At 39.4% G+C, this 23,834-nt stretch overlaps 1 protein-coding gene across 1 annotated transcript in view; it reads left to right on the top strand.

Annotated features, from left to right (window-relative positions):
• Window positions 1–23,580, top strand: part of MTOR (mechanistic target of rapamycin kinase) — a 65,882-nt gene extending 42,302 nt beyond the window's left edge. Inside the window, 26 exon segments of the mRNA XM_040533852.1 lie at window positions 939–1,016; window positions 1,397–1,504; window positions 3,397–3,522; window positions 4,159–4,290; window positions 7,359–7,474; window positions 8,771–8,888; window positions 9,642–9,848; window positions 10,449–10,549; window positions 10,815–10,911; window positions 11,546–11,644; window positions 12,236–12,358; window positions 12,953–13,135; window positions 13,790–13,924; window positions 14,215–14,389; window positions 14,682–14,817; window positions 15,407–15,554; window positions 16,259–16,381; window positions 16,833–16,915; window positions 18,460–18,532; window positions 19,043–19,117; window positions 19,624–19,759; window positions 20,052–20,117; window positions 20,813–20,893; window positions 21,192–21,272; window positions 21,939–22,044; window positions 22,611–23,580. Of these exon segments, the coding sequence (XP_040389786.1) occupies window positions 939–1,016; window positions 1,397–1,504; window positions 3,397–3,522; window positions 4,159–4,290; window positions 7,359–7,474; window positions 8,771–8,888; window positions 9,642–9,848; window positions 10,449–10,549; window positions 10,815–10,911; window positions 11,546–11,644; window positions 12,236–12,358; window positions 12,953–13,135; window positions 13,790–13,924; window positions 14,215–14,389; window positions 14,682–14,817; window positions 15,407–15,554; window positions 16,259–16,381; window positions 16,833–16,915; window positions 18,460–18,532; window positions 19,043–19,117; window positions 19,624–19,759; window positions 20,052–20,117; window positions 20,813–20,893; window positions 21,192–21,272; window positions 21,939–22,044; window positions 22,611–22,626 (2,922 nt within the window). The 3' untranslated portion in view covers window positions 22,627–23,580.
• Window positions 23,581–23,834: the final 254 nt, after the last annotated feature.

Below are 23,834 nucleotides of genomic sequence, written 5' to 3'. Positions count from 1 at the left end.
TTTCAGTGAAGTGCTCATATATATCATGTACCCGAGCTTCTGCTCTGATTTTTCTGGTAGCAGTGATAAATCTTAAATCGAGATGAGAAATCAAGGCAAGGAATGAGTCCATTAAACAGAGCTGTAATTGTTATGCATGCTTGCCACGGAGGAGATATGCAGAGGGATGTTTTCCCCTCTGTAGATGTGAAGCATGTTGTTTACTTTCCAAGGAAGCTCAAGTAGCATTTCTCAGAATTCTGTGCGGACTTGCCAACTTAGATAAAGGAGTAAGTAGTTCAGTCTGCTCTGTCAAAACCCATACGTAGATTTGGAGTGATGTGCACAGTAAAATTAGCCAGGTATTCAAAGGGGTAGAGTTTGTGATTAACCTTTTAACACTTTGAACAGGAGAAACTATAGATAAGAGGTTATGTAACGACTGGAACCAGAGGAGGACTTATTTCATGCTTGAAGAGCATGGCTTAGTGGCAGGGAGAGAAATGGAATTTGCAGATCCTGTAAAACTCATAAAAACCTGTTGGGTTATGTAAAACAGTGAAAACCATTTTCTGTCATTGTATATTAAGAGACATTCCTCGAGTCTTTCTGTAACTGACTCTCTTGCCCTAGAATGTAAAACTATTTTCCTCCATAAATGTTATTGATGATCTCTACAGTAGCAGTAGGATTAGAAGTACTGCAAACTTTGATTTGGTAGAAGGACAAATTTCAGACTGTTCAGGTGATACAAGAAGCCTCCTTCTCCTGTATTACCTACCCCTGGACACAGCTTTCCTATCAATTCTTTCTACTGGTAATATCCTTTGCTGATCCTTCTTGGAGATTGGGAACAATGCCAGCTCTGTTCATCAGATGGAACAGATGAACAGCAGTTTGAACAGTTGGCTCTAGATAAAACACCCCCACCTTCCCTCAAAAATCTTTCTTCATTTCAGTGCATTGACAAGGCCAGAGATCTGCTAGATGCTGAGCTGACTGCCATGGCAGGAGAGAGCTACAGTCGAGCCTATGGGGTAAGTGTCTATTAGCCTTCATTCCCATCATTGCTGCTTCATAATACCTCTAGAAATTATGTAAAATTTCTGAACAGTGTTTGTATCAAACATAAGACCTTTGTAGGCCCACAAGTTAAATGGCTTTTGTCATATAACTACTACAGCTTCATAAGAACAACTTAGAGACAAATTAAATAGTGAAATGAGCTCCACCCCTCAAAAGAAATAATTGACATCTACGAATTTTGAATCAGTGGATCATCTAAATGTCAGTATATAGCAGTCTGTCCTTTACCTGTTGGGAAGCTTATATACTTAAGATTTTGATGCCAAAATACTGTTCGTTAATTATAGATTTGTCTGTAGTGATTGGGATGGAATGTGATTGTTTCCCTCAGGCTATGGTATCCTGCCAGATGCTGTCAGAGCTGGAAGAGGTTATCCAGTATAAACTTGTACCAGAACGCCGTGAGATCATCCGCCAGATATGGTGGGAAAGACTGCAGGTAGGTCCGTGTAAAGATCAAGGATGGAGATGCTGATATGTTGAGCAGGAACAGCTTCCTTTAAAGTCAGTGCGATGGCTCAGCAAATCTTTCTCTTTCTATCTCAGCAGCATATGTGTTTACATGGCTACATGCTTTCTGTCTCCATTGCATATGTCCCTGTTGACTTCTAGGTTAGTCTGCCTGAGGTGTCTACTGATGTGACACCTTAATAGGGTGATTTCAGCCTTGAGAAGGATGTGTGCAGAATAGACAGGCTACTAGCTTCTCTAAGGCTGCTTATCTCAGTGTTGGATCTCACCCCAAAATACTGATTTTGATAAAGCTAGTTAGAACTTTTTACCTGACTTAGCTGCACATTCTCTCACAATGCTGGTAAACTGGTGAAAGAATTCACGTGTGTGTAAAAGATTGTCCTGTTCCTTTTTGGCCTCTTACAAGAATATTTCCAATTGATTAGCATTGTCCTCTTTTAAATCAAGTTTAGCAATGCTGCTCTTCTTGTGTTTGAAGAAAGTTTGTGCCTTTCTTACTGCCTTCTTGCAACAAAATTCCAGAGCACCTCTGAACATCTAAAAACAGCCAGATATTTTGCACTGCAAATAGTTTAAAAAAAAAAAAAAGTATAGGGTAAAATGCTCTAAATACACCAAATTTTGGTAGAGTGCATGGAGAAGGGATTTCTCCTCATGCAGAGTTCTCTGCTGCCACTGCTGTATGTGCCTCCTTATGAAAGCCTGTTGCTGCTGCATGTTTTTTAGCTGTTTGGGAAACTGTGACAAAGGTTTTAGTCTCCCATCTGCGCTCCTGTCTGGAAAAGCTCAGGAGCATTCCACAGGGGTGGAGAAACAGTGTGGCAGGAAGTGTAATGTCTGAATACAGCTGTTTATGGTCCTGAAAGCAGTACATACAGTTCTTGTGCATTTTCTAGCTTCTTTTTAATAATTTTCAAATGCCTATTGGATGAGTTGTTTATTTGGGTGTCAGGGAGCAAGCTTTGTCCAACTTCCCTGCCCTCAGTTTTGGGGAAAAATCCAAAAGGAAAAGAAACAGATGCTTTGATACTCAGGTGCTTGCTGCAGTTGGGAATTCTCTTGTTTACCTCACAACTAAATCTTAAGTCGTCTGTGGATCAGTACCAACTTCAGAGCATCACTGTTACTCTGAAGTACTTGACCATTACAGCAAGCACCTTGTGTTTGGTCATTTCTGTCCCTTCCATAATTCTACTTTACTGTAGCATCCTTGAACGCTTCAAATGCAGACTCATCCTGTTCTGACAACGTTGTTGTACCTTTCCCTTCAGGCAGACGAGAACTAGACAATGCTTGTACAACCACTGTAGCATTTGGGACTACATTTTCTGACAGAATGTCAGTCCAGTCATGCTAGTTTCTAAAAGCAACACATGCAAGGAGAAGAAAAAGGGTGGTGATTTAAAAATAAATAAATAAATAAAAACCTGTCACCATTTGGTTTTGTATCATCTCCATATGGGGGTTGTCACAGTTTAAACTAAAAATAGACTTTTAGAAAGGGGTTGAGAAGGGTTATAAAACTCTGGAATTGCTTTGGAATGATTTTGGATGCAGTTCTGCTGTAGAAGCTTTTCTCCTTTTTCAGTTAGAGGATGTTGTTGTTAGGCTGCAAGCACTGAGCTGAGTTCTCATGCACTCCTGTCTGCAGATATAATGGTCAGGGACTTAACCAGCTTCAACATTGCAGTGCTAAGGAAAAAGCCAGACAGTTCTTTATGTCGGCCTGCTGTGATTTATGGGTACAGGACTCTCTCCATCTTGGGAAACGTCCCTTCAGATTCTGAATTAGGCTTAAGGCTCTGTGGAGTAGACTGTAGATACAACACTAATGAGTTTTCTTCCTTTTTCTCCCAGGGCTGTCAACGGATTGTGGAGGACTGGCAGAGAATATTAATGGTCCGGTCTCTTGTTGTGAACCCTCACGAGGACATGAGAACTTGGCTCAAGTATGCCAGCTTGTGTGGCAAGAGTGGGAGACTGGTGAGCATTATCAACCTCTACAACAGGTTTTTGGACAACTGACCGTGTCAGATTCTTTCATTGCCTAAATGGGATGAGCTCTCTTGCGGAAGAGACTGGTCAGAAAATGCTGAAATGCTAAAATTGTAACCAGCGTAGTTAATGCTTGTAGCCAGGGTTGTTTTTGTGAGACTTATGTGAGACTTGTGTTATACCTGAGAGCACCTTCGAGACAGTTTTTTGTTACCTGCTATACCCGAAAGTAGTTATGCAGCACCGCTAATTGTTAATAATAGCGCTCTCTGATAGAGCAATCGTTGTCAAATCTAGAAAGTGATGATAATATCATGAAATGTTACAGTGACTGTTGAAATTGGATTGTACGATTTATTACCAAAAATATTTGAAACAGACTTCACACACACTACTGGCATCTGAAATGATAATCTAGTGCTCAGGTCCAGCAAAGGTATATGATTTATAATGTGGCATTCTTATGAGTCGAAGTGGTAAAAAGTCTGCTTTGTCTGTATTTTATATGGAGGGTTTGACTTTTTCTTTTTTTTCTTAGTGGCAGGCAATTCTGGGGTGAATGTGAGATGGAGGTAAGAATGAGCTTGTTCTAACCTGTTTTTAACTCTTTGTAATTTTCTCCAGGCTTTGGCCCATAAGACGCTCGTCCTGCTTTTGGGAGTAGATCCATCTCGACAGCTGGATCACCCGCTGCCAACAGTGCATCCCCAAGTGACTTATGCGTACATGAAACACATGTGGAAGAGTGCCCGTAAGGTACAAAGGAACATAGTACCCTCTACATTTCATTGCTTAGGTTTTGTGCAGTGCCCATACATGTTAGATCTTCATAATCAACACAGGACAAAGTCAAGGGTGAAGGTTTTGCTTTCTTCACCTAAAAAAAGAGTAACTGGTCCCTTTCCTTATTGTTTTTCAGTAGACAAGCTTTTGAAATTTTATTTTAAATCTCCGTAGTGACAGAGAAGGCCTGGCCCAACTTATTTTCTCTATAGAAAGATTATCTTTGCTAAACCAGTATCAGCTACTCATGGCATGCGGCTAAGATTAATGGTCAGTAGTAGCTCTTCTGTCCTCACCAGAGTTTTATTGCGTAGGCTCAGTACTTGACTTTTAGTCCACTGTTCTGATTGCCAGGTCTCCACGCTGTACATATGGTCAGGGTTACACACTGAAAGAGGGAAGGAGGATTTTTATTTCCAGTGTTAGAAGAATTTCATGAACAATTTGTACTCTAGCTGTTGAGCAGAACTGATTTTTATTAAGGACATGATTGAAAACTTCTAACTGAAAGACAGCTGAAAAGTACATAAGGTTTTGTCAGGGGAATAGTTTGGCTCTGAAGAGCCTAGGGTGAATGTTTTTGACATTGGAACACAGAGAATTTACATACCCAGACTGGAGCTTATTGGATTTGAGTAACTTATCTTTTTTTTTTTTTTAAGATACATTAAAGCCTCCATTTATTCTCATGTTCTGCCACGTCTTTTTTTTTTTTTTTTTTTTTTTTTAACTTTTCCTGCCTTTGGGATTGCCAGCACTGGAGCAGAGCCACTTCTATGGGATGATTGCCATGACCTAACTATTCTTTATTTGAATTTAAAAAACAGAAGGGGATGCTGATGAGGCCCTGTTCTGTTGGCTTTGTAAAACAGTGTAATGGTCTCTTGCTTTCTTCATTCAGGAGTATATGGGTCATCTCTGCCTGCCTCTCTGACTGAAAGTGAACTTTTCTCTTTGACCTGTGATAAAGAAATAGGCAAAAAAAATGCAGGAAGGCACAAAGATTAAGGCAGGGAAGATAATATATTTAAAAGAAACTGTTACAAGATTTTGTGGAGCCCATGAAGATGGGAAAAAATAGACAAGCAGCAAATATGAGAAGGAGAAACAGAGGTGGCTGCAATCACAGCCTCTTGCTTGTTGAATGATTTCCTGTTTTCCTGCGACACATAAGCTGTGTGAATAGGGACTCTCTTTTGCTTTAACACATTTTAAGTGGGAGTGTACAGTGCTGAGGGAGAAGTACTTTCCCCAAAATAGCACTAATCCTAGACCTGCATATAAGTCCCAATACTTTCTGTGAGCACGCGTCTGCTGGAAGGGCTGACTCAATGATTCAGACTTCTGTGGCACTTGGAAAGTATATGCTTAGTTCTGAAAATCACAGCTAACGGTGTGGCTCTGTGGCAGAAGGAGCTAAGTTAGGGTACAGTGGAGTTTGCAGTCAGACTCCAGTGTCTGTATGTACCAAACACTGAAAGTGTCTCGGGAATTCTCCTGTGCTGGTACCAGGAGCATTAGGTGGTTGGGTGCATCCTTCTGCACTATTTTGAGGTAACTAAATAATACGTAGTCAGATGTAGTGATGTGCATAGGCCAGAGGTTTAGGAGAGTGTGTTCGCTTGATTTGGTATCCTAAGCAACAATCCAGTGAGGTAGGCTGGCATGGTATGAAATGACCATTTCCTCTAGCTGAGGAGTTTAAGCTTGATTGGTTGACTTAAAATATTTTCCTTACCGTCAATTTGGCGCTTGCCAGGCGCTTGCCAGCAGGAGACAAGCTGGGATCTGGATGGAAACCTGCTATATAGCACCTGGAGAGCTGCACAGTAATCTTTTCTTAAACAACAGATAAAAAGGTGGAGAAGTAAACCCCACTGCATTTTGTTCTAAAAAGGACTTTTGCTAGCACCTTCTCTCCACGGGCATATCGTATAGCAAAGCTGCATACAGGTTTAGGAACTCAGTTGTTAGTGAAAACATACTGCTTTCAGTCTGGGACGCTCTGTGTCAGTTTCTGGTGATTAATTTTCAATATTAATGGAAACTGAAGAATTTTACCCTGTGTATTGACTCCACAAGCAGATCATTGGGTGTGTCTGGATATGAGAGAGGGCACATAAATGTTTGGCAATGTCTTTTTGTCTATTTTTTGATGAATGTCTGGCGCAACAGCATTACCATTTTTAAGGTTATTCTTCCCTCCCACTTCTAATTAAGTATCTAGGTTATTAGTTGTGGAATGCTCCCACCCTTAATAATGTGATACTTTAATTTTGCCTTGGGCTAATATCCTTTTTCATGACAACTGACTTGCGCATGCTGACATTTGAACTGGACAGATAAGGCATTTCAGCTCAGGTGATTCTTGTCTCACTCTGAAGTATCTCATTCCTGTAGGTGGAACAGAAGTAAATTGGACTCTTCACAGCACATTCTGCAGTTTCTGACCTGAAATGACCTTGCAGATTGTAAGAGCTTTATTCTGATTATTTCCAGTGAAGCATACGCACTTTTTTTTTTTTCTTAAATTGTCAGTTTCTTTACCCCCATACTTCTTCCCAAGGAATTTCAAAACATGTTCCCCTAGAATTCAATAGTGGAAGTTGCTTTATGTAGTCTGCTGGCAAAGGAGCAACATACATTTGTACTTCCTAAACAACTTCAGAAGGAATCTAGATTTTTCATTTGTTGAAATAACTCATAGTTTAGGTCCTGTGGCGTGTCCTGTAAGTCTAGCCAAAGCTTGGGGTTTAGGAGGGAAGATCAGGAAGCTGCAACTTTTCCTTTAGGCAGTATTTTCTCAAATTGTCTTCTCCAAGCCATAGCATATTACAGATAGGCTTCTCAGGAACTCATTTATTAGGCACAGCAGACCCAGTATAAATTGATTCTAGAGGTATATAAATGGTTAAAAGGCTTTGAAAGAAAACAAAACTGTATTTTTTGCATTCAGTGAAGTCTTATTTCCACCTTGTCTTTCTCTTGTGAATTTTTATTTAACCCCCACGGTCCTTACCACAACCATCATCCGATTACAGATTGATGCGTTCCAGCACATGCAGCACTTCGTACAGACAATGCAGCAGCAGGCACAGCACGCTATTGCGACCGAGGACCAGCAGCACAAGCAGGAACTCCACAAGCTCATGGCACGGTCAGCACCTGGTCCTTGGAGACCCTTTAGCTGTATGGCGACACCGATGCTCTTCCTAAGGTTGCAGGGTCCATGCAGATGATATGTTTCAGATAAGGCCCGTTCTTTAATTAAGAGGAATGGGGGATTTCTCATTTAGATGGTAGAAACCCCTTTGGTACACATCATTATTTAACTCATAATTTCTGTAAACGTTATTACGATACATCAGTGTAAACAAGCTCGTATTTGTCCCTGGCAGCTGCTTGTGTTTTTCCAGCACTGTGGCTCGCTGACAGAAGGCATAGCTCTCATCCTTCTTTTTTCAGGAGATCCAGTCAGTAGGAAAGAAACGCTTCCCACATGCCTGGCAGATCTCTGCTTGGCAGTGTGTGCCCTTAGTACAACAGCAGTGCTTTGGGCATTCGGTGCTCAGCATGTGATTGTCTCTTAAAATATTGTTGTATTAAAAATACATCTCCTAAGCTCTGTTTTCCTCCATGAGCCTGGGGTTACCAGATCTGTTGTTTCCAATTTAAAGAAGAAATTGCATAGTGTTCACTACTGAACAGATTGGATTTTTTTTTTATTATTTTTAAGGGATGCATGCACTTAATTTTATGAGAATGGAAACCTGATAATAGCATCATCTTAGCTTTTTCAGACTAACTATCCTGGAAGACACGTTAGTAATGAGTTATTTTTCTTGCACAAGGCTTGCTGGAAAACTCAAAATATAGAAAGGACAGCTGTGTAACTGTGATATTTAGTCTGAAGGAGCAAAGTATTAAACCTTGCACAGACCTTCACAGCCACACCCTGCTGCAGTGAAAATATGTTGTTTTTCTTTCCTCTGGGGGGGGGGATGACTTAATGGGATTCTGGCTTGGGGGAAGAGCATTCAGTCTGTTTCCACTGGCTGGATGGTGGGTGTTCTCTCTAGAATTCTAGTTCATGTGGTGATAAGTATAGCTAGTCAGCACATATGCTGTGTGACTTTTATCATTACTAATTAAGTCCTTTGATTCTTTTGCTAGTTAGTTCTGAAATGCATTTTATAACTGGGGACCAAAGTTTGATCCTTGCCTTGCTTCCTAGAAGTGAAACCAATACCTACTTAGCTCCACGCTTACGAGCAGGGTGTAGATGTTTTGAACCTTACATGTTAACGCATACGCTCACTGTGTAGAAGAGGCCCACTGAGTGGGTTTACCACACGAAATACCTTTCCAACTTTGGATAAGAAGTCTGCCTCTTAAACCAGCAGACTTTGTTTTCATTCTAGGTTCTGAGTCAATAATCCCTTTGCTTAACCAGGTGTTTCCTGAAACTGGGTGAGTGGCAGCTGAACCTGCAAGGCATTAATGAGAGTACCATCCCCAAAGTCTTACAATACTACAGTGCTGCAACAGAGCATGATCGCAACTGGTACAAGGTCAGTAAGGAAGAGGGTTCCAGGCACAGTTGCAGGGAGATCAGTGAATCTGATCACATCCAATAACATAAGAAAGGAAGATGGCCTGTAACTATCTGCCTTGTTACTCTGGGTAGGATATAAAAAACAAGAATGCAATTATGAGATCCTTGTTTAGAATTTTATCTGGCTGGTACAACTAGGCCACAGTTCAGTTTCTACCCCTCCTTTAGGGACTTTCTCTCTTGTCAGTTAACCGTGTAGGAGAAAGGATAATCTAAATGAAAAACATTTATCTTGTATATATCACTCAGTGTACTTGAACTAGGAAAGGACCCTTGTCACTAATTCTCCAAAGAGCCTTTGATATCAGGGTTGTGAATTAACATTTGATGCCAGATCTTTGGGGCAGCAATCTCCTGTATCTCTTCTCATTACACCTCCCCTAGTCCTAGCATATTATTCATTTTAAGCTTTGAAAAATTAAGGAGCATGGGAATGTAATCTGATTTAATTTTTGCTCCTTTGATGCTCTAATGTCCAACATGAAGCTCTTAGCCAAGAACTCACCGTGATGTTAGGATAATAAGGCAATTAAAATTACAAGTGATTAGAGAAAGCAAAACATCGTGTTGTCTGCAGGGCATTACTTACTGCTCATCTGTGGACTCAGAAAGGTTGGATTATTATCTCTAATAATTAGAAAGTACAGGTTGTAGAAAGGGTTTCTTCATCGTTATGATTTTTGTTGAAGAAGTTCTCTCCTCTTGGCAGGCCTGGCATGCCTGGGCAGTGATGAACTTTGAAGCAGTGCTTCACTATAAACATCAGAACCAGGCCAGAGATGAGAAAAAGAAACTACGTCATGCCAGTGGAGCCAGCATCACCAGCGCCAACACCGAGGGCAGCAACAGTGAGAGTGATGCAGAGAGCACAGAGAACAGTCCCATCCCATCTCCAGTGCAGAAAAAAGTCACTGAGGTATTCATCTTCCCTGTTTACCTTAAGAGATTGTTACTTATTTCTCAGAAATGAGAAAGGTTTATGGTGGGGAGAAAGCTACTATGTAGGTTTGGTTTGTGGACGTTGTCTGTGTATATATGCTCATAGCTACAGCAAAAGCGAGGAAGTTAAGGTTAAGTCAGTCATAGGGGAAGAGGACTAAAAGTGCAAATGACCATAAGTTAGCTGTGAACAAAGAGCAAAGGCATGGAAGGCTATCCTAGGTGATGGAATGTGCTTAAACAAGTTCTCCTGTCTGAGCCCTTTGTGACAGACTTTTACTTACCAGTTATAGCAGAGTTGTAGCTTTTAGACTTCTTTGCTGACCGTAGTTTTGCCAACAAACTGAAGTATAAAAACATTTCACAGTATGTTCCCTCCCATGCTGAAAGATCTATATAAATACAGATCAATGTAAATATATTTTATCAAGCAAAAATAAACTTCAGGAGCAACATGTCCTGTGAGGAGTATAAGCAGAAGTCAGCTATAACTTGGATTAGATTTGCTTCCACTTTTAGGATTCCCGTGGATTGATATTCCTGTGTAGAACTAATGCAGCAATTTTCATTCCAAAAGGATTTATCTAAGACCCTCTTGATGTACACAGTCCCTGCTGTCCAGGGTTTCTTCCGATCCATATCTCTGTCTCGAGGAAACAACCTACAAGACACTCTCAGGTATGTAATAAAGGAAATGAAATGTAGCTGATAAAGGCACATGGTTTAAGAATAGGTAGAATCTGTTTCTGCTGCTTGTATTGTGGCTAAACTAAGTGAATGCTTAGTCCAAGCAAATACATGTTAGGTGGGTGAGCCTTTGTCCTCCTACCAGTGCTTGGTTCTTGGAAGAGGAGTTTCTTGTAAATGGGTCTGAAGTTATTTGACTGGAATGCTTGGTTATTTTTGTTGTTTCATTCCTAATGAACGCGTTTCTTCTTTTCAGGGTCCTTACTCTGTGGTTTGATTATGGTCACTGGCCTGATGTGAACGAGGCTTTGGTTGAAGGAGTCAAGGCAATCCAAATAGATACTTGGCTGCAGGTAAGGAACACAAAGCACTAAGGCAAATCACAGTTTTAGCAGGAGCTTGGGGATCTGTTACATATTAGTCATCATGATTTTTTGCTAAATAATTCTGTAGGTGAGTGGCTAGAGCAGTGTGTTTGCAGTACAATTTGTAACTGAATTAACAAGTATCTTGAATAGAGACGGGGGAAACATTCTTGCATTCATTTTTGTATTTATACGTAGACTAGTGCATATGAATGGGAGAGAAGATTCTAAAATTGAAAATGATATGTGTCCAGTGGTGATCAAGTATAAAACAACACTGCTGCTCTGTAATCCAGACAGTGAGTCTATTTCAAGACGAATTTCTAGAATGAGTCTTGTAAAAATGACTTAATTTCTTATTTGAACATTGCACTTCCAAGACAGATCTTACTTCCGTATCAAGGTCCTATAATAGTTTTGCATGACGCTTGTCATCTCACTGAGCTGTTCTGCATTTCTGATGCTGGTTGGAATTCTGCTGTGTTATCCTCTATCTCAAAAATGAATGATGGGCCTCTATCTCCTTTAAAGACTGTGAGGTCTCTGGCAGAGGGCAGAACAGCCTGTGAACTGAACACACGAGATGACAGGGATGTTTGTTTTTGCTTATCTTTACCATTAGGTTATCCCTCAACTCATTGCAAGAATTGACACACCTCGACCATTAGTAGGACGTCTCATTCACCAGCTCCTCACAGATATTGGACGGTACCATCCCCAGGTAAGCTTTGGCTTAGAGGACGAATTTCCATAGACTCGTAGCCAATGAAGGCATTTTCTGTATATTCTATTTCACTGAGTCTAGATACCTGCGGTGGAAGTCACAGCAGGTGAGAATTGAGGCTGTTGCAGTTCTGAGGGACTATTTCACCTCATCCCTCTTCAAATAAAAATGAAAATAATAGGTAGATGTGCCATGCAGCAGGGCAACTTCTCTCCTTCTGATAGAAAATTGGATAGCGCAGATCACCTTCTTAAATCTAATCTAATTAAGTGACTATTAAGAGGCTGCTCCAGAGGTGATTTATCTGAATTCTTCCCACGGTGTGGAAAATCACAAAATGCTAAAGGCAGTTTTCTGTTCTTCCTGTTTAATACAGGCTCTTAAAATCATTCTGCTATTCAGAAAATTAGTCTTCTGAGCTTTTCAGGTTGGAAGATGTCAAATAGCAAGTTCCTATCATCTCTCTCAAGAAGCAAGATTACTTTCTCTTGTCTGCCCCTAAGACTGCTGTTAGTGTTTTGCTAATCTTTCCATTTATGAATCTTTTCTGTATGGTTCTAAAATGCAATTGGTTGATATCTCTTGTAGGCTTTGATCTATCCTTTGACTGTGGCCTCTAAATCCACAACCACTGCTCGCCACAACGCTGCAAATAAGATCTTGAAAAACATGTGTGAGCACAGTAACACTCTGGTACAGCAGGCAATGATGGTGAGTGCTTAGTGTACAGTGAGATGTGTTGTGTTTCAGATACAACACAGAAATGGTTGATGAATGTTCATTTTGTTCAAGTAGAGGTTTTGTTTTGTTTTTTCTTAATTTGGAAGTACTTTTAGTATTAATATAAATTAACGAGAATAATTTAATATAAAAAGAGCCATAATATTCAGACACTGAGATCTTCTGTCTCCTTACAAATAGAGATGGAATAGATGAAGAATCATTGTTTCACAAAAAGGTATTTTTACTTAATGAAAAGTGGAAACAAAGCAAGCATAGCATGAAAAGAGTGATTTAATTCAATTGCTAGAACTTTCTATGAATAAATGAAAAGTAATGCTTTCAGGCCATGTTACACAAATATATAAAAAATTTAAAAGGCAACAAATGCAGTGAGAAAAGCCTGATGAGCTTCTTGGACAGAGAGGTATAGCAGAATTGTGGGAGTATTTGTAGCTCCCTCTAGCTGACAGCAACAAATATTTCATAACCTCTAGAAAAGAAAGTAGTTTTTCATTATTAAGTTAGCATACATTCATAGTGGGTTTTTTGAGTATTTCATCTTTTTTTTCTGTCCCAAAACAGGTGAGTGAAGAGCTAATCCGAGTAGCTATCCTATGGCATGAGATGTGGCATGAAGGGTTGGAAGAAGCATCTCGCCTATACTTTGGAGAAAGGAATGTCAAGGGAATGTTTGAGGTGCTGGAACCACTACATGCAATGATGGAGCGCGGGCCTCAGACTTTAAAAGAGACATCCTTCAATCAGGTATCAGCAAATAAACTGCTGTTTGCCCTCAAGATTAGGTAGGACATCCACCTGCCCCAGATGAGTTCCAAGAACCACTGCAATCTAATAGAAAGAGGAAGGCTGTTGAGCCTGATTATGTTAGCTGCAGATTTCATTACTTTTGCTTGTTTCTGGATCTGTATGATTCCTGGTGACTATGGTATTACATGGGTATAGCAGTGCAGACATTTAGTCAAATATCTTTGGAGTCTTATGTTAGCTGGGTGTCTGATGAGGTTTGGAAAACATAACTGCTTTGCAGTTAACTCTTCTAACTCCAGTCTGCTTTGCTTTGTGATAACCGCTAACGTGGATGGTAGACACGTGACCTCTCTCAAGTCAGCAAAAGGAATTCGTTTGAGCTTGTGAGTCTGCTGTTAAAGGGTGATTCTATTCAGTTGCCTCCTATTGTGAAGTGTATTTGTGAGTAACTTTGCCTCAAAAACTCAGCACTTGTCTTAGATTTGGGAATTTCAGGATCTTTAATTCCAACATGCTATAAAAATGTGGGGTCAAGTATTTGTAATGCAATTTGAAAATAGACTGTGGTGCTCTATGTTGGTATTAAATGGTCTCCACCTGTTCCACTGTAGTCTATAGAAATGTTTTTCTTGTTTTTCACTTCCTCCCTAGGCCTATGGCAGAGATCTAATGGAAGCTCAGGAATGGTGCAGGAAGTACATGAAATCAGGAAATGTCAAGGACCTAACCCAGGCTTGGGATCTCTATTACCATGTGTTCAGGCGTATCTCAAAGCAGCTGCCTCAGGTGAGCGGAGAGGTACAGTTCTGTTGTGGGCCTTACAGTGCAACTTGTCGATATAAATCTGTTTCATGTTTTCTGTTTATTTGAAATATTCAGATTCAGTATTCTGGGAATAACTGCATGTGATTTGCTCAGAAGCTGCATAAACAGCAAACTTGCAGCTTACACACACTGAAGTATTGACAGCTGACTTTGAACTGTTCTAGGCCCCTTGCCAGCATGAACTCTTCAGATGTTTAAATGAGTTTTAACTGAAATGCTTAGAGGGATTATATTTCATTTGGTTTTGGTAGCTCACTTCTTTGGAACTACAGTATGTGTCTCCAAAACTCTTAATGTGCCGGGATCTGGAATTGGCAGTGCCAGGAACGTATGATCCCAACCAGCCCATCATCCGCATCCAGTCCATTGCACCCTCACTGCAGGTCATCACCTCCAAGCAGAGGCCCAGGAAGCTAACGTTAATGGGTAAGAGGTAGCAGTTTTTACTTTGTTATTCTGGTGTTTAAACAGGTGTTGCTTTTAGGTTGTACTGTATGTGTGTGTGTGTGTGTGTGTGTATATACACACACACACACACACACATATATATATATATATATATCAGGTAAAACTTCTTCAACTTTTCCATTCCATGGATGCATTTCTTAGTAGTCTGGTCAGTCTGACTGCCAGATTTCTCAGTTGTTGGGTGCACTTCTGTTTACTCTTCTATGTTTGTTCAGCAAGGATAAACTTTTGCCTATTAATTCTTCTGCAGGAAGCAATGGGCATGAGTTTGTATTCCTTCTGAAAGGTCATGAAGACCTCCGCCAAGATGAAAGAGTGATGCAACTTTTTGGGTTGGTCAACACTCTGCTAGCAAATGACCCAACTTCTCTTCGTAAAAACCTCAGGTATGTGTTAGGATAATCACTGAATGTGCTTATGCACAAGTGACATTCAACAAATATAATTTCCAAGGAACACTTGGCACAACCAGGTGGTTTGCGATGAAATAGAAAATCTTGTAACTAAGGTGATTTGAGCACACAAGAAAGTGCACATTTGTAGAAATCAAATTTGGAGGAAATGTATCTTGAGGGAGTTTGTTTTCTTTAATTCAAGTTGCATCTTGTGAATTGTTGTCATCTTTAAGAAAACCCCTAATTCAAGATAGCTTGAGGTCTGCCTTAGGGAGCCTAAGAGCGGTCTTTCTGACAAGGATTTTTTTTTTTGTAGTCACTAAATAGCTTGGTGAATAATCACTGGCTGCAATTCTGTACACTCTTTCAACCATGAACATACCGAACCTCATGTGCAAATTATAGGTCATTGTGGGTGACATGACATGTAGCTTCTGAAAGCAGTCTTTCAGTGAAAACCACACAAGCCATCCATTTGGATGTTCCAGGTCTGTTTCAGAAAAAGAAGAACATGTAGAAATGTAGCAACTGGTAGTAGCATACAACAATTTGAGCTCTGATTCCCCGTTTTTTCCTGTAGCATCCAGAGATATGCTGTTATTCCATTGTCAACAAATTCAGGCTTGATAGGTTGGGTTCCTCACTGTGACACGTTGCATGCCCTCATCCGAGACTACAGAGAGAAGAAAAAGATCCTGCTCAACATTGAACATCGCATCATGCTGAGGGTAAGGGGCAAAGCTAGCAGATTTTTTGGTACATTCTTTTAGGACCCCAGTGTCTAAGTGAAGAATAATGGTGCACACATCTTTCATATTTTACCTGTTTTCTGATTTGTTGTTGGTACCAGTAATAAATGCAAGAATATCAGGTAAGAGTTCTAAAATGCTACACAAAGTGAAATTGGCCATAAATGCAACTTTCTCCTTTTCTGTTTTAGCAGTGACCACAAGTTGTTACCATCTGGTGACTAAAATGTGTTTGGAGTTTTGCATGAATATGATATGCCTTTATAGAAGGTGCCATGTTGCTGGCATTTACAAACATTGTGACTAAGAAACAGAGCCAAAATTAGACAGACTGGAGAAACAGAACATTACTAGAAAGGTTGGAGTTGCTTGCCAAAAAGGCAAGTGTGTGCCAGCCCAGAAGATGTATTTGGAAAATGTTTTTCAAAACATTTACATCAGTAGTTTTTTAATTAAATATGGCTCTGGACTATTTTGTGGATGCTAAATCACTTGCTGTCCCATTTCAAATGAATTCTTCACTGTTGGGTAGTCATACTATTTTGGGAACATACTGGTCAGTCTACAAATAATTTTATCAAGTTTATCTTGAAATTATTCGTGCTTACTATGTTTCTTATAGTATAGCTAGGGATTACTGAATGATTTTTTTTCAGTTACTGAATGTCACTTCTTAATTATAGATGGCTCCAGATTATGACCACCTGACTTTGATGCAGAAAGTAGAAGTATTTGAACATGCTGTCAATAACACAGCTGGTGATGACCTAGCCAAACTGCTGTGGTTGAAAAGTCCAAGCTCAGAGGTTAGTTCAGCACATGCAATCACTTGTGTTTGGCAATCAGCATTGTAAGAAATTACCTTCTCTGCAGAATGTGTGAGAGGTGGGTGTATTTACACATCATAAACTCCAGATGAATCACTGCAGAATGTGTGTCCCCTGACAAGAAGCCTTGTAGGACTCAGATCACAATGACTGCCAGAGTGTGGTCGAAAGCACAAGACTGGAGAATGAAGTTTCATATGCTGTGTATGGGGAGAGATAAGCAGGAGCCCTGGGATGTGTTATCGTAATGGCTTAGACATCTAATTCAAGGCCACAGTATGTTTGAACCCCATCAAGCTACGGAGTGTATTGAAACCTAAATATATCACAGTTCAGCTTTGTGCAAAATGCAGTGGTTAATGTATGAGTTTAAAATACAAGCTGAAACACACAGTGTGCACGACTGGCTTTTTTTCTTTTGTCTCTGTAGGTGTGGTTTGACAGAAGAACAAACTACACTCGTTCACTAGCTGTGATGTCAATGGTTGGGTACATTTTGGGCCTCGGGGACAGGTGAGTGTAATTGCAAAGGTTTCTTTTAAATAAAAGCAAAGACTGCGTAGGCTTCTCAATTTGTTCCTTGGATCTGTTCTTATGATAACATCTTTCGGTGTGGATATTGCTGAGTTGTAATGACACCATCTTTCAAGACCTAATTGTGCTGCCATTATTTTCAACACTACAGCGTTGTAGGGTTTATGTGTCTTGAGTACAGATAAGAGCTTTTTTTTCTGTTCTGAGAAATACACGCAGGATTACATCAAGAGCCATAAGTTCTAGTTTTGGCTTTACCTTTCAGTTATACAAAGGGAAATCTTTCTCCATCCTTGCTATAAAACTGAAATAGTGTTGTCTCTTGCCACCAAGCTTTGTGCTTATGTGTGCTTCATGCATATGACATTGCTTTTTTTTTTTGTGCGTGATAGCTGTTACAACTGCTTATATACACGCAGATTTCTGAGGAGGAAGGGCACACTATGATCAAGTATCAGTTCTTATTCTCTGAAGTAGCAAAAAGAAATTCAAGAAGCATTTAGTGGCAGAGGTCTTCTGATTCCCTCTCCAAATGGATTCAATACACTACTTATTTTGCAGCTTGTTTTGCTTGATGGGTGTTCATTCTGTGAAGCAGGAACCTCCAGTGCCATGTGTGTTCACAGTAGCTGTCATAGACACATGAATTCCCCATAAATACTCCTCAAAGGCTGCTCTAGACTGAAAACAAATGAAAGTTGATGTTGGCTTTGAGTATTACTTAAGATTATGGTTTTTTCTGATCTGCAGTGCAGATGTTTTCTGGATGGAAGTACGTACTTTAAACAATTTGTCAAATGGAAAAAATAAAATGAACAAATATTGGATTTAGTATGTGATTTACTGTCAAAAGGGGGATGCATAATTTCCAAAATATTCCTGAGGACAATAGTTTAGAATTAAGGTCTGTAGTGCAAAAACAGCTAAATCCTCAAATGCTTTCATGAATAAGCTTTTATTCCTGAACTTAAAGACTTACGATGAAATTTTGAACTGAAAGACTTATATAATGAAATTTTAAACCTTTGAAAATTGGATTAAAACAAAATCGGAATAAGTCAACATGAATAACAGCATCTTTGTTTCTCTTAGTCAAGGTTGATTCTCTTCTCTTCTCTTCTGGTGGTATCCAATTTGCATTACTTCACCTCTAACATAATTCATTACATATTTCTATACTGAAGAAAATGAAAAAGCATAAAACAAGTAGAACTTATCCTAACTGAAAAATAGATGTTCATATTCAAGAACTGTACTGATGGCTCTGGTCCAGTGGGTTGTTTATCTTCCATGGTGAGACAGTCTCTAACTCCTGAGAAGTAATTACAAAAATAATGTGATAGACGCACTGTCAGGAAGCTTTTCTGTTCACCCTGAGATTGAAGATCTCAGACAAGAAAGCTGTCACTGGCTGTTCTCATTCATGAAGATAAATATCATTTCAGACTGGAGCTGTGATTTACTCTGTGTTTTTTTTCTTAATGATCTGTCACTCTGCTTTTTTTCCTACTCCTTCATCAAAGACACCCTTCCAATCTGATGTTAGACAGACTGAGTGGAAAGATCTTGCATATCGACTTTGGGGACTGTTTTGAGGTAAACCTTTATATTTGAACATAAATTTTAGTAATATTTCACATTTTCTGGTGGAACAGAAATCTATAAGCTAGGACAAACTGGCCTTGGAGAGTGGTCCTGGGCAAGCTGTTTGGCTCTTTTTTGGGCTTCACTTTACCTACAGTCAAAATAAAAATAGTAGATACTCTATCTCAGAGGCATGTCTTGGTGATTAGCTAACCACTCTAGAACAAGTAAGGAAGTGCTAGCATCATTTTCCATAAAAATTTTTTTGGAGCAGTTTAAGCTGATGATAGGCAGTCTAGTCTGTTGTTTAACAGTAGCAACATGGGCACATGTTTAGGTTTTCCCTGTTACCTAGCTAATTATCCAGCTTCTCCACAGAATTTGTTGAAACTCAAGAACAACGTTGGGACTTATTTTCTGTTTGTAATACAACCTTTGGGGTTGAAGCAAGAAGAAAAGTGTTTATTAATTCTTAAATAATATGTTCGCTACTAATTTATTAATTCTCTATCACATGTGTAGGTTGCAATGACAAGAGAGAAGTTCCCTGAGAAGATTCCGTTTAGGTTAACAAGGATGCTGACAAATGCTATGGAGGTATACATCCCCTCTTTAATATGAAGGGAATTATTCCTTGGGAAGGTGGCACCAATTTATCTTTTTTTTTTTCTGTATTTCCTGTTGTGGGTTAAACCTCTCCAGTCCTGCACAAAGGAGAGGTGTTAATATTTCAGCTGCATTTTGCGTAAGTTAAAAGATCTCCTGTGGACTTTACAATACGTTACTGTGGAAAGCAGCTTTTTCATTGATGAAAAAAAGATTTAAAAAAAATCCAGTTTCTCAGGCCTTCCTCAGTTTCCTTATTTCAAACAGCTATTTGTGTCAACCAAATGCAGCCAATAGCATGGTATTTTACAGCGATCATCTTGATGGCAGAAGGGAGCACAGAGTGTAATGAACACATATCGTGTTCTAATGAACAGAGAATGGCAGAAGAGAATTTCAATTCAAAGCAGAAGCTGTTCCCTGCTCCCTGAAAAATAGGGTTGGAGTTGTATAGCAAACAAAGCAGCATGGTTGATTCACTTCTTTCTTTTCTGAAGGTGACAGGCCTTGATGGCAATTACAGAATCACCTGTCACACAGTGATGGAAGTCCTGCGTGAACATAAGGACAGTGTCATGGCTGTGCTTGAAGCCTTTGTGTATGATCCGTTATTGAACTGGAGGCTGATGGACAGTAAGTTATTCTGATAAAACATTGTCAGCAGGAGACTCATCACTCTGATTCAAGTTTTATTCATACAAGAAATCCAGAGGCCTAAAACCCAGTGTCTGTTTGAGGACAGTCTGGTTAAATTGTTGGTTTGCAAGTGCTATTTACTGCACGTGCTTTTAGGGATTATAGTGTAAATTTAGCATGGTGGTTAAAACCCGTTTGCCCTTAAACAGATGCAGAACTTAGCGACACAAATTTGCTGCAAAACACTCAAATCCCAGTTGATACTTTTCAACCCTTTATTTTATTGCAGCAAATACAAAGGGCAATAAGCGCTCACGAACAAGAACAGACTCCTACTCAGCTAGTCAGTCAGTAGGTGAGTAAAAACAATGTTGTGTATCGTAAATGTTTGGAGCACTTTTTTAACAGTGTACAAGGCTGGGAAGATATTTTAAGTCGTCTTTCTTTTCAAAAGTAGACAAAGAGCTTATTGTCATTAGCTTTTGGACTGGAAGTGGTGAGTTCAGTACTTTAGCTCAAAGAGCAGACGCCCTTTTACAGTTACATTAACACCCTTCTGGAGCATATAAACTGAAGTAATCCAAGGAATAATTGACATCTGATAGTTATTTACTTAGCTTACAAATTTTAGTGTGCAAAACTTGGCAAGTAATCACCTGAGTGTTGAAGATTTATTACACTGAATCTTAGCAGTTTGCTTTTGGACTACAGAATAGTGACAGCATTTCATATGGAGTGTTTTATAGATAAACATTTTTGATGTAGTTTTAAGTTAATTGTGTATCACTTCAAAGTATCTTTCAAGTACACTTATACAAAATGTTCCTAAAAGTTGGATCAGGCCTTTGGGTGTATTAGCAGGGGAAAAACAATGTTTGCTCCTGTGTTACCTTCTGTTAGCAATAGATATGTGTAATGTGCTTTGTCACAATCAAGTATGCTTTTCAAAGGAGCTGGTAAAACAGTTTTATTAATGTATCCAAAAGAATGTTACTTTACCTGCGTTTCAGTTTTAAGTTTGTGTTTTTGTTTTCATGTTTTTATCAAAAGAAATGTTGGACAGTGTGGAACTGGGTGAGACAGCCCATAAGAAAACTGGGACCACAGTGCCTGAATCCATCCATTCCTTCAGTAAGTTTCTTTAAAGTTTTCACACTGATGCGGAAATTGTTCTTAAATATGGAAATTTCACCTTGATCCTCATACAGTCACCTGAGATAGGACACATACAGTTCCTTGTCAGCATAGATGAGGAATATAATTACCTGTTCTCAATTCCAAAAATGGTGACAGAAAATGGACTGGTATTTGGGTTTGTTAGCGCTCAGAATGGTATTTGGGAAGGGCAGATGTAACAGTAGGGGGAATGTATTTATTGTTTAGATGAAGTCCTAATTCTTTGGTTTTTGTTTTAACTTCTGTCTTGTAGTAGGAGACGGTCTAGTGAAGCCGGAAGCTCTAAATAAGAAAGCAATTCAAATCATCAACAGGGTTCGAGATAAACTCACCGGTGAGCATGTATTTATGTTTATGTGAGATGCACATAAAATCTGATGAGATGGATCTGTGCTACTTTTAGTGTTCATATTTTGTGTTAATGCTTTAATTTAACATATTCTGATTAACTGCCTATTTTCTTGGGGTTTTTTTGTTTGTTTTGTTCTGTTTCATCTAATGCCTAATGTGCTGCTGCCTGCATTTAGGAAGAAATTAGCCTGATTTGAAAAGTACAGTCCTGATTGTAGTTAAACAGACTTCATATTTTAAACATCATAGGTTGTTGATGGAAGTCAAATGTCTACTGTCCTGCTTTATAGTTGGCAGCATTCAGTTGTGAAAATTTCAGGCTTTCAAAGTTTTATGTGAAAATACTCTCCACCTGCCAATTAATGCACTTGAAGTGATTGGGACTATGATTCCAGCTACTAGAAAGCCACCTGTTGTTGGAAAACACTTCTTTAAATCTGTTATTTGAAGAAGATGAAAGGAAGAAACCACAACGTCAAAAACAGGACTCTGCCTTTAGATGTTCTCCATCTTTGGAAATTTTTGTATTTTATATACAGTAAGGGAAGGGTAGTAAAAGTCCCATCAGTCCTTAACTTGCCACCCAGAAGCAATTTATGTTTGTGACCTGTGACTTCCATTTATGTTTTTTCATACCTTAATTTCACAGGTCGAGACTTCTCTCATGATGAAACTCTTGATGTACCCACACAAGTAGAATTACTCATTAAGCAAGCTACTTCTCATGAGAATCTGTGCCAGTGCTACATTGGATGGTGAGTTTGTCATTTAGCTAACCTTGCAGAAATCTTCTCTGGAATGAACAACATGAGTAGAGAACAGCCAACAAAAATATCACTTCTTGTGTACTTAGTGATGTGTTGGAGCCTTCTGACATGTTGCAACTGCTCGAGCAAAATTTGCAAGCTTATGACAGATATCCCATAGACAGTCCACCAAAAGAAAGTAAATTTTTGTTATAAGTAGTGATGGGGATTTTAGGACATTTCAACTGCAGTCAGCCTGAATATTTTAAGTGTTTGAAATAAGGCTTGTGTTGGTCACTGATTACAGCAAAGAACCACGTATTCTGAAGAAAGCGTAAAATGACAGATACTTAACTAAATCATTTGAGAGAGAGTTAATGTTGGACTGTGCTTAAGAAACAGACCTTTTTACTTTTTTTTAAGCATTAGTTTGGAAAGAAGCATGGGGATTGCTTGTCAACTTTTTCTACAATATGTCTTTAAAAAGGTACTTTGGCAATCTCAGTCCTTCTCAGTGTTGCCTTTGTGAAACTGTATGCAAGTCAGCATTACTACACTATCTTTGTTTTCTTTAGGTGTCCTTTCTGGTAACAGAAGATTCCAAAGTATCCACAGCCTTTTACTCTGGAGGCTTTTGCACTCCTATTTGTTCTTCTACAAACACAAACTGAACGTTGGACTGATATACAGCCTTTGTCAAATATTTGGAAATGTAAATGTAAAGAGTTATTGTATATTAAAAGTTGGTTTAAGCCAATTTATAGCTGCTGTTGGAAAAACACAAGCTGTCTGAAACACAACACTTGATTTGGGTTTCCAGGACAGTGAAGACTGATTGTACCGCAGATGTCTATGGCTCCACTTGGTCTTTGGGGAACTGGTGATCCATTGAATATAACTATATACGGGTTTTGACTTATTTTGCAATGTAACTAAGTCATTTGGAGATTAATTACTGCCCTTATCAGTCGTATTGATGTGACTGCAGCGAGCTCGATGCAGTTGTGCAGGAGGCTTCATTTTGTTCTTGGGCTGTGCTAGATAAGTGGAGAGGGAAGAGAAGCAGAATTTGTTTCATCCTGTTACCTTGTTTTCAAACTAGATTCTTATCCCCAAATTGAAAACTGTTTATCTGCTTATTACATTAGTGCAGGAGTCGTGTCTCAGACTAGAACAGGATTTTGGTGCAGACCTAAGAATTTAAGACCTTGAGCTGAGCAAAATCGGGTGCCTCTGTGCAGACTGATTGGTGGCAAACTGGGTGCAGGGTATAAATGAAATACCACTTGGGAGCTTCGCACAGCGTCCGGATTAAAAAGCAGTATCAGGAAATAACTAGGGCAAGTTAATAATTGGCATAGGAGGCAGAAGGGGGAGAGCTGGTCCTAACTTGAAACAGAAAATAATGGTTATTAAATGTGAGGGTGAAGATAAAGTTATGATTTATGAATAAAACATATTAAAAACAATGCACAAAATACAACAGAGTAGCTATGTTTAGATGCCATGTTGTATTTGAATATTTTTGTGCCAATAAATTACACCAAAACCTAGAAACATATGACTGTTCTTGTTTATTCCTAAGAACCTTTTAGGCAAAGACGGGGAAGCAGAGGAAGATTTTCTAAAAGAAAAAGTTTCCTGGAACGACAGTTTCTGCAGCAGGTCAGGTGGTTGGCTAGATTTCCCTTTTGCCAGCAGCTGGAGACAAAATTAAAGTGGTGGCTGTCCCTTCTGGGAAGAAGGGCCCCCGGGGGTCGCCCCCTTCCCCCTGAGGGGCGCTGAGGGCCCCTGAGTGC

This window comes from Cygnus olor, chromosome 21, assembly GCF_009769625.2.
Source record: "Cygnus olor isolate bCygOlo1 chromosome 21, bCygOlo1.pri.v2, whole genome shotgun sequence".
NCBI lineage: Eukaryota > Metazoa > Chordata > Aves > Anseriformes > Anatidae > Cygnus > Cygnus olor.
This window is presented reverse-complemented; position numbering and strand designations above follow the sequence as displayed.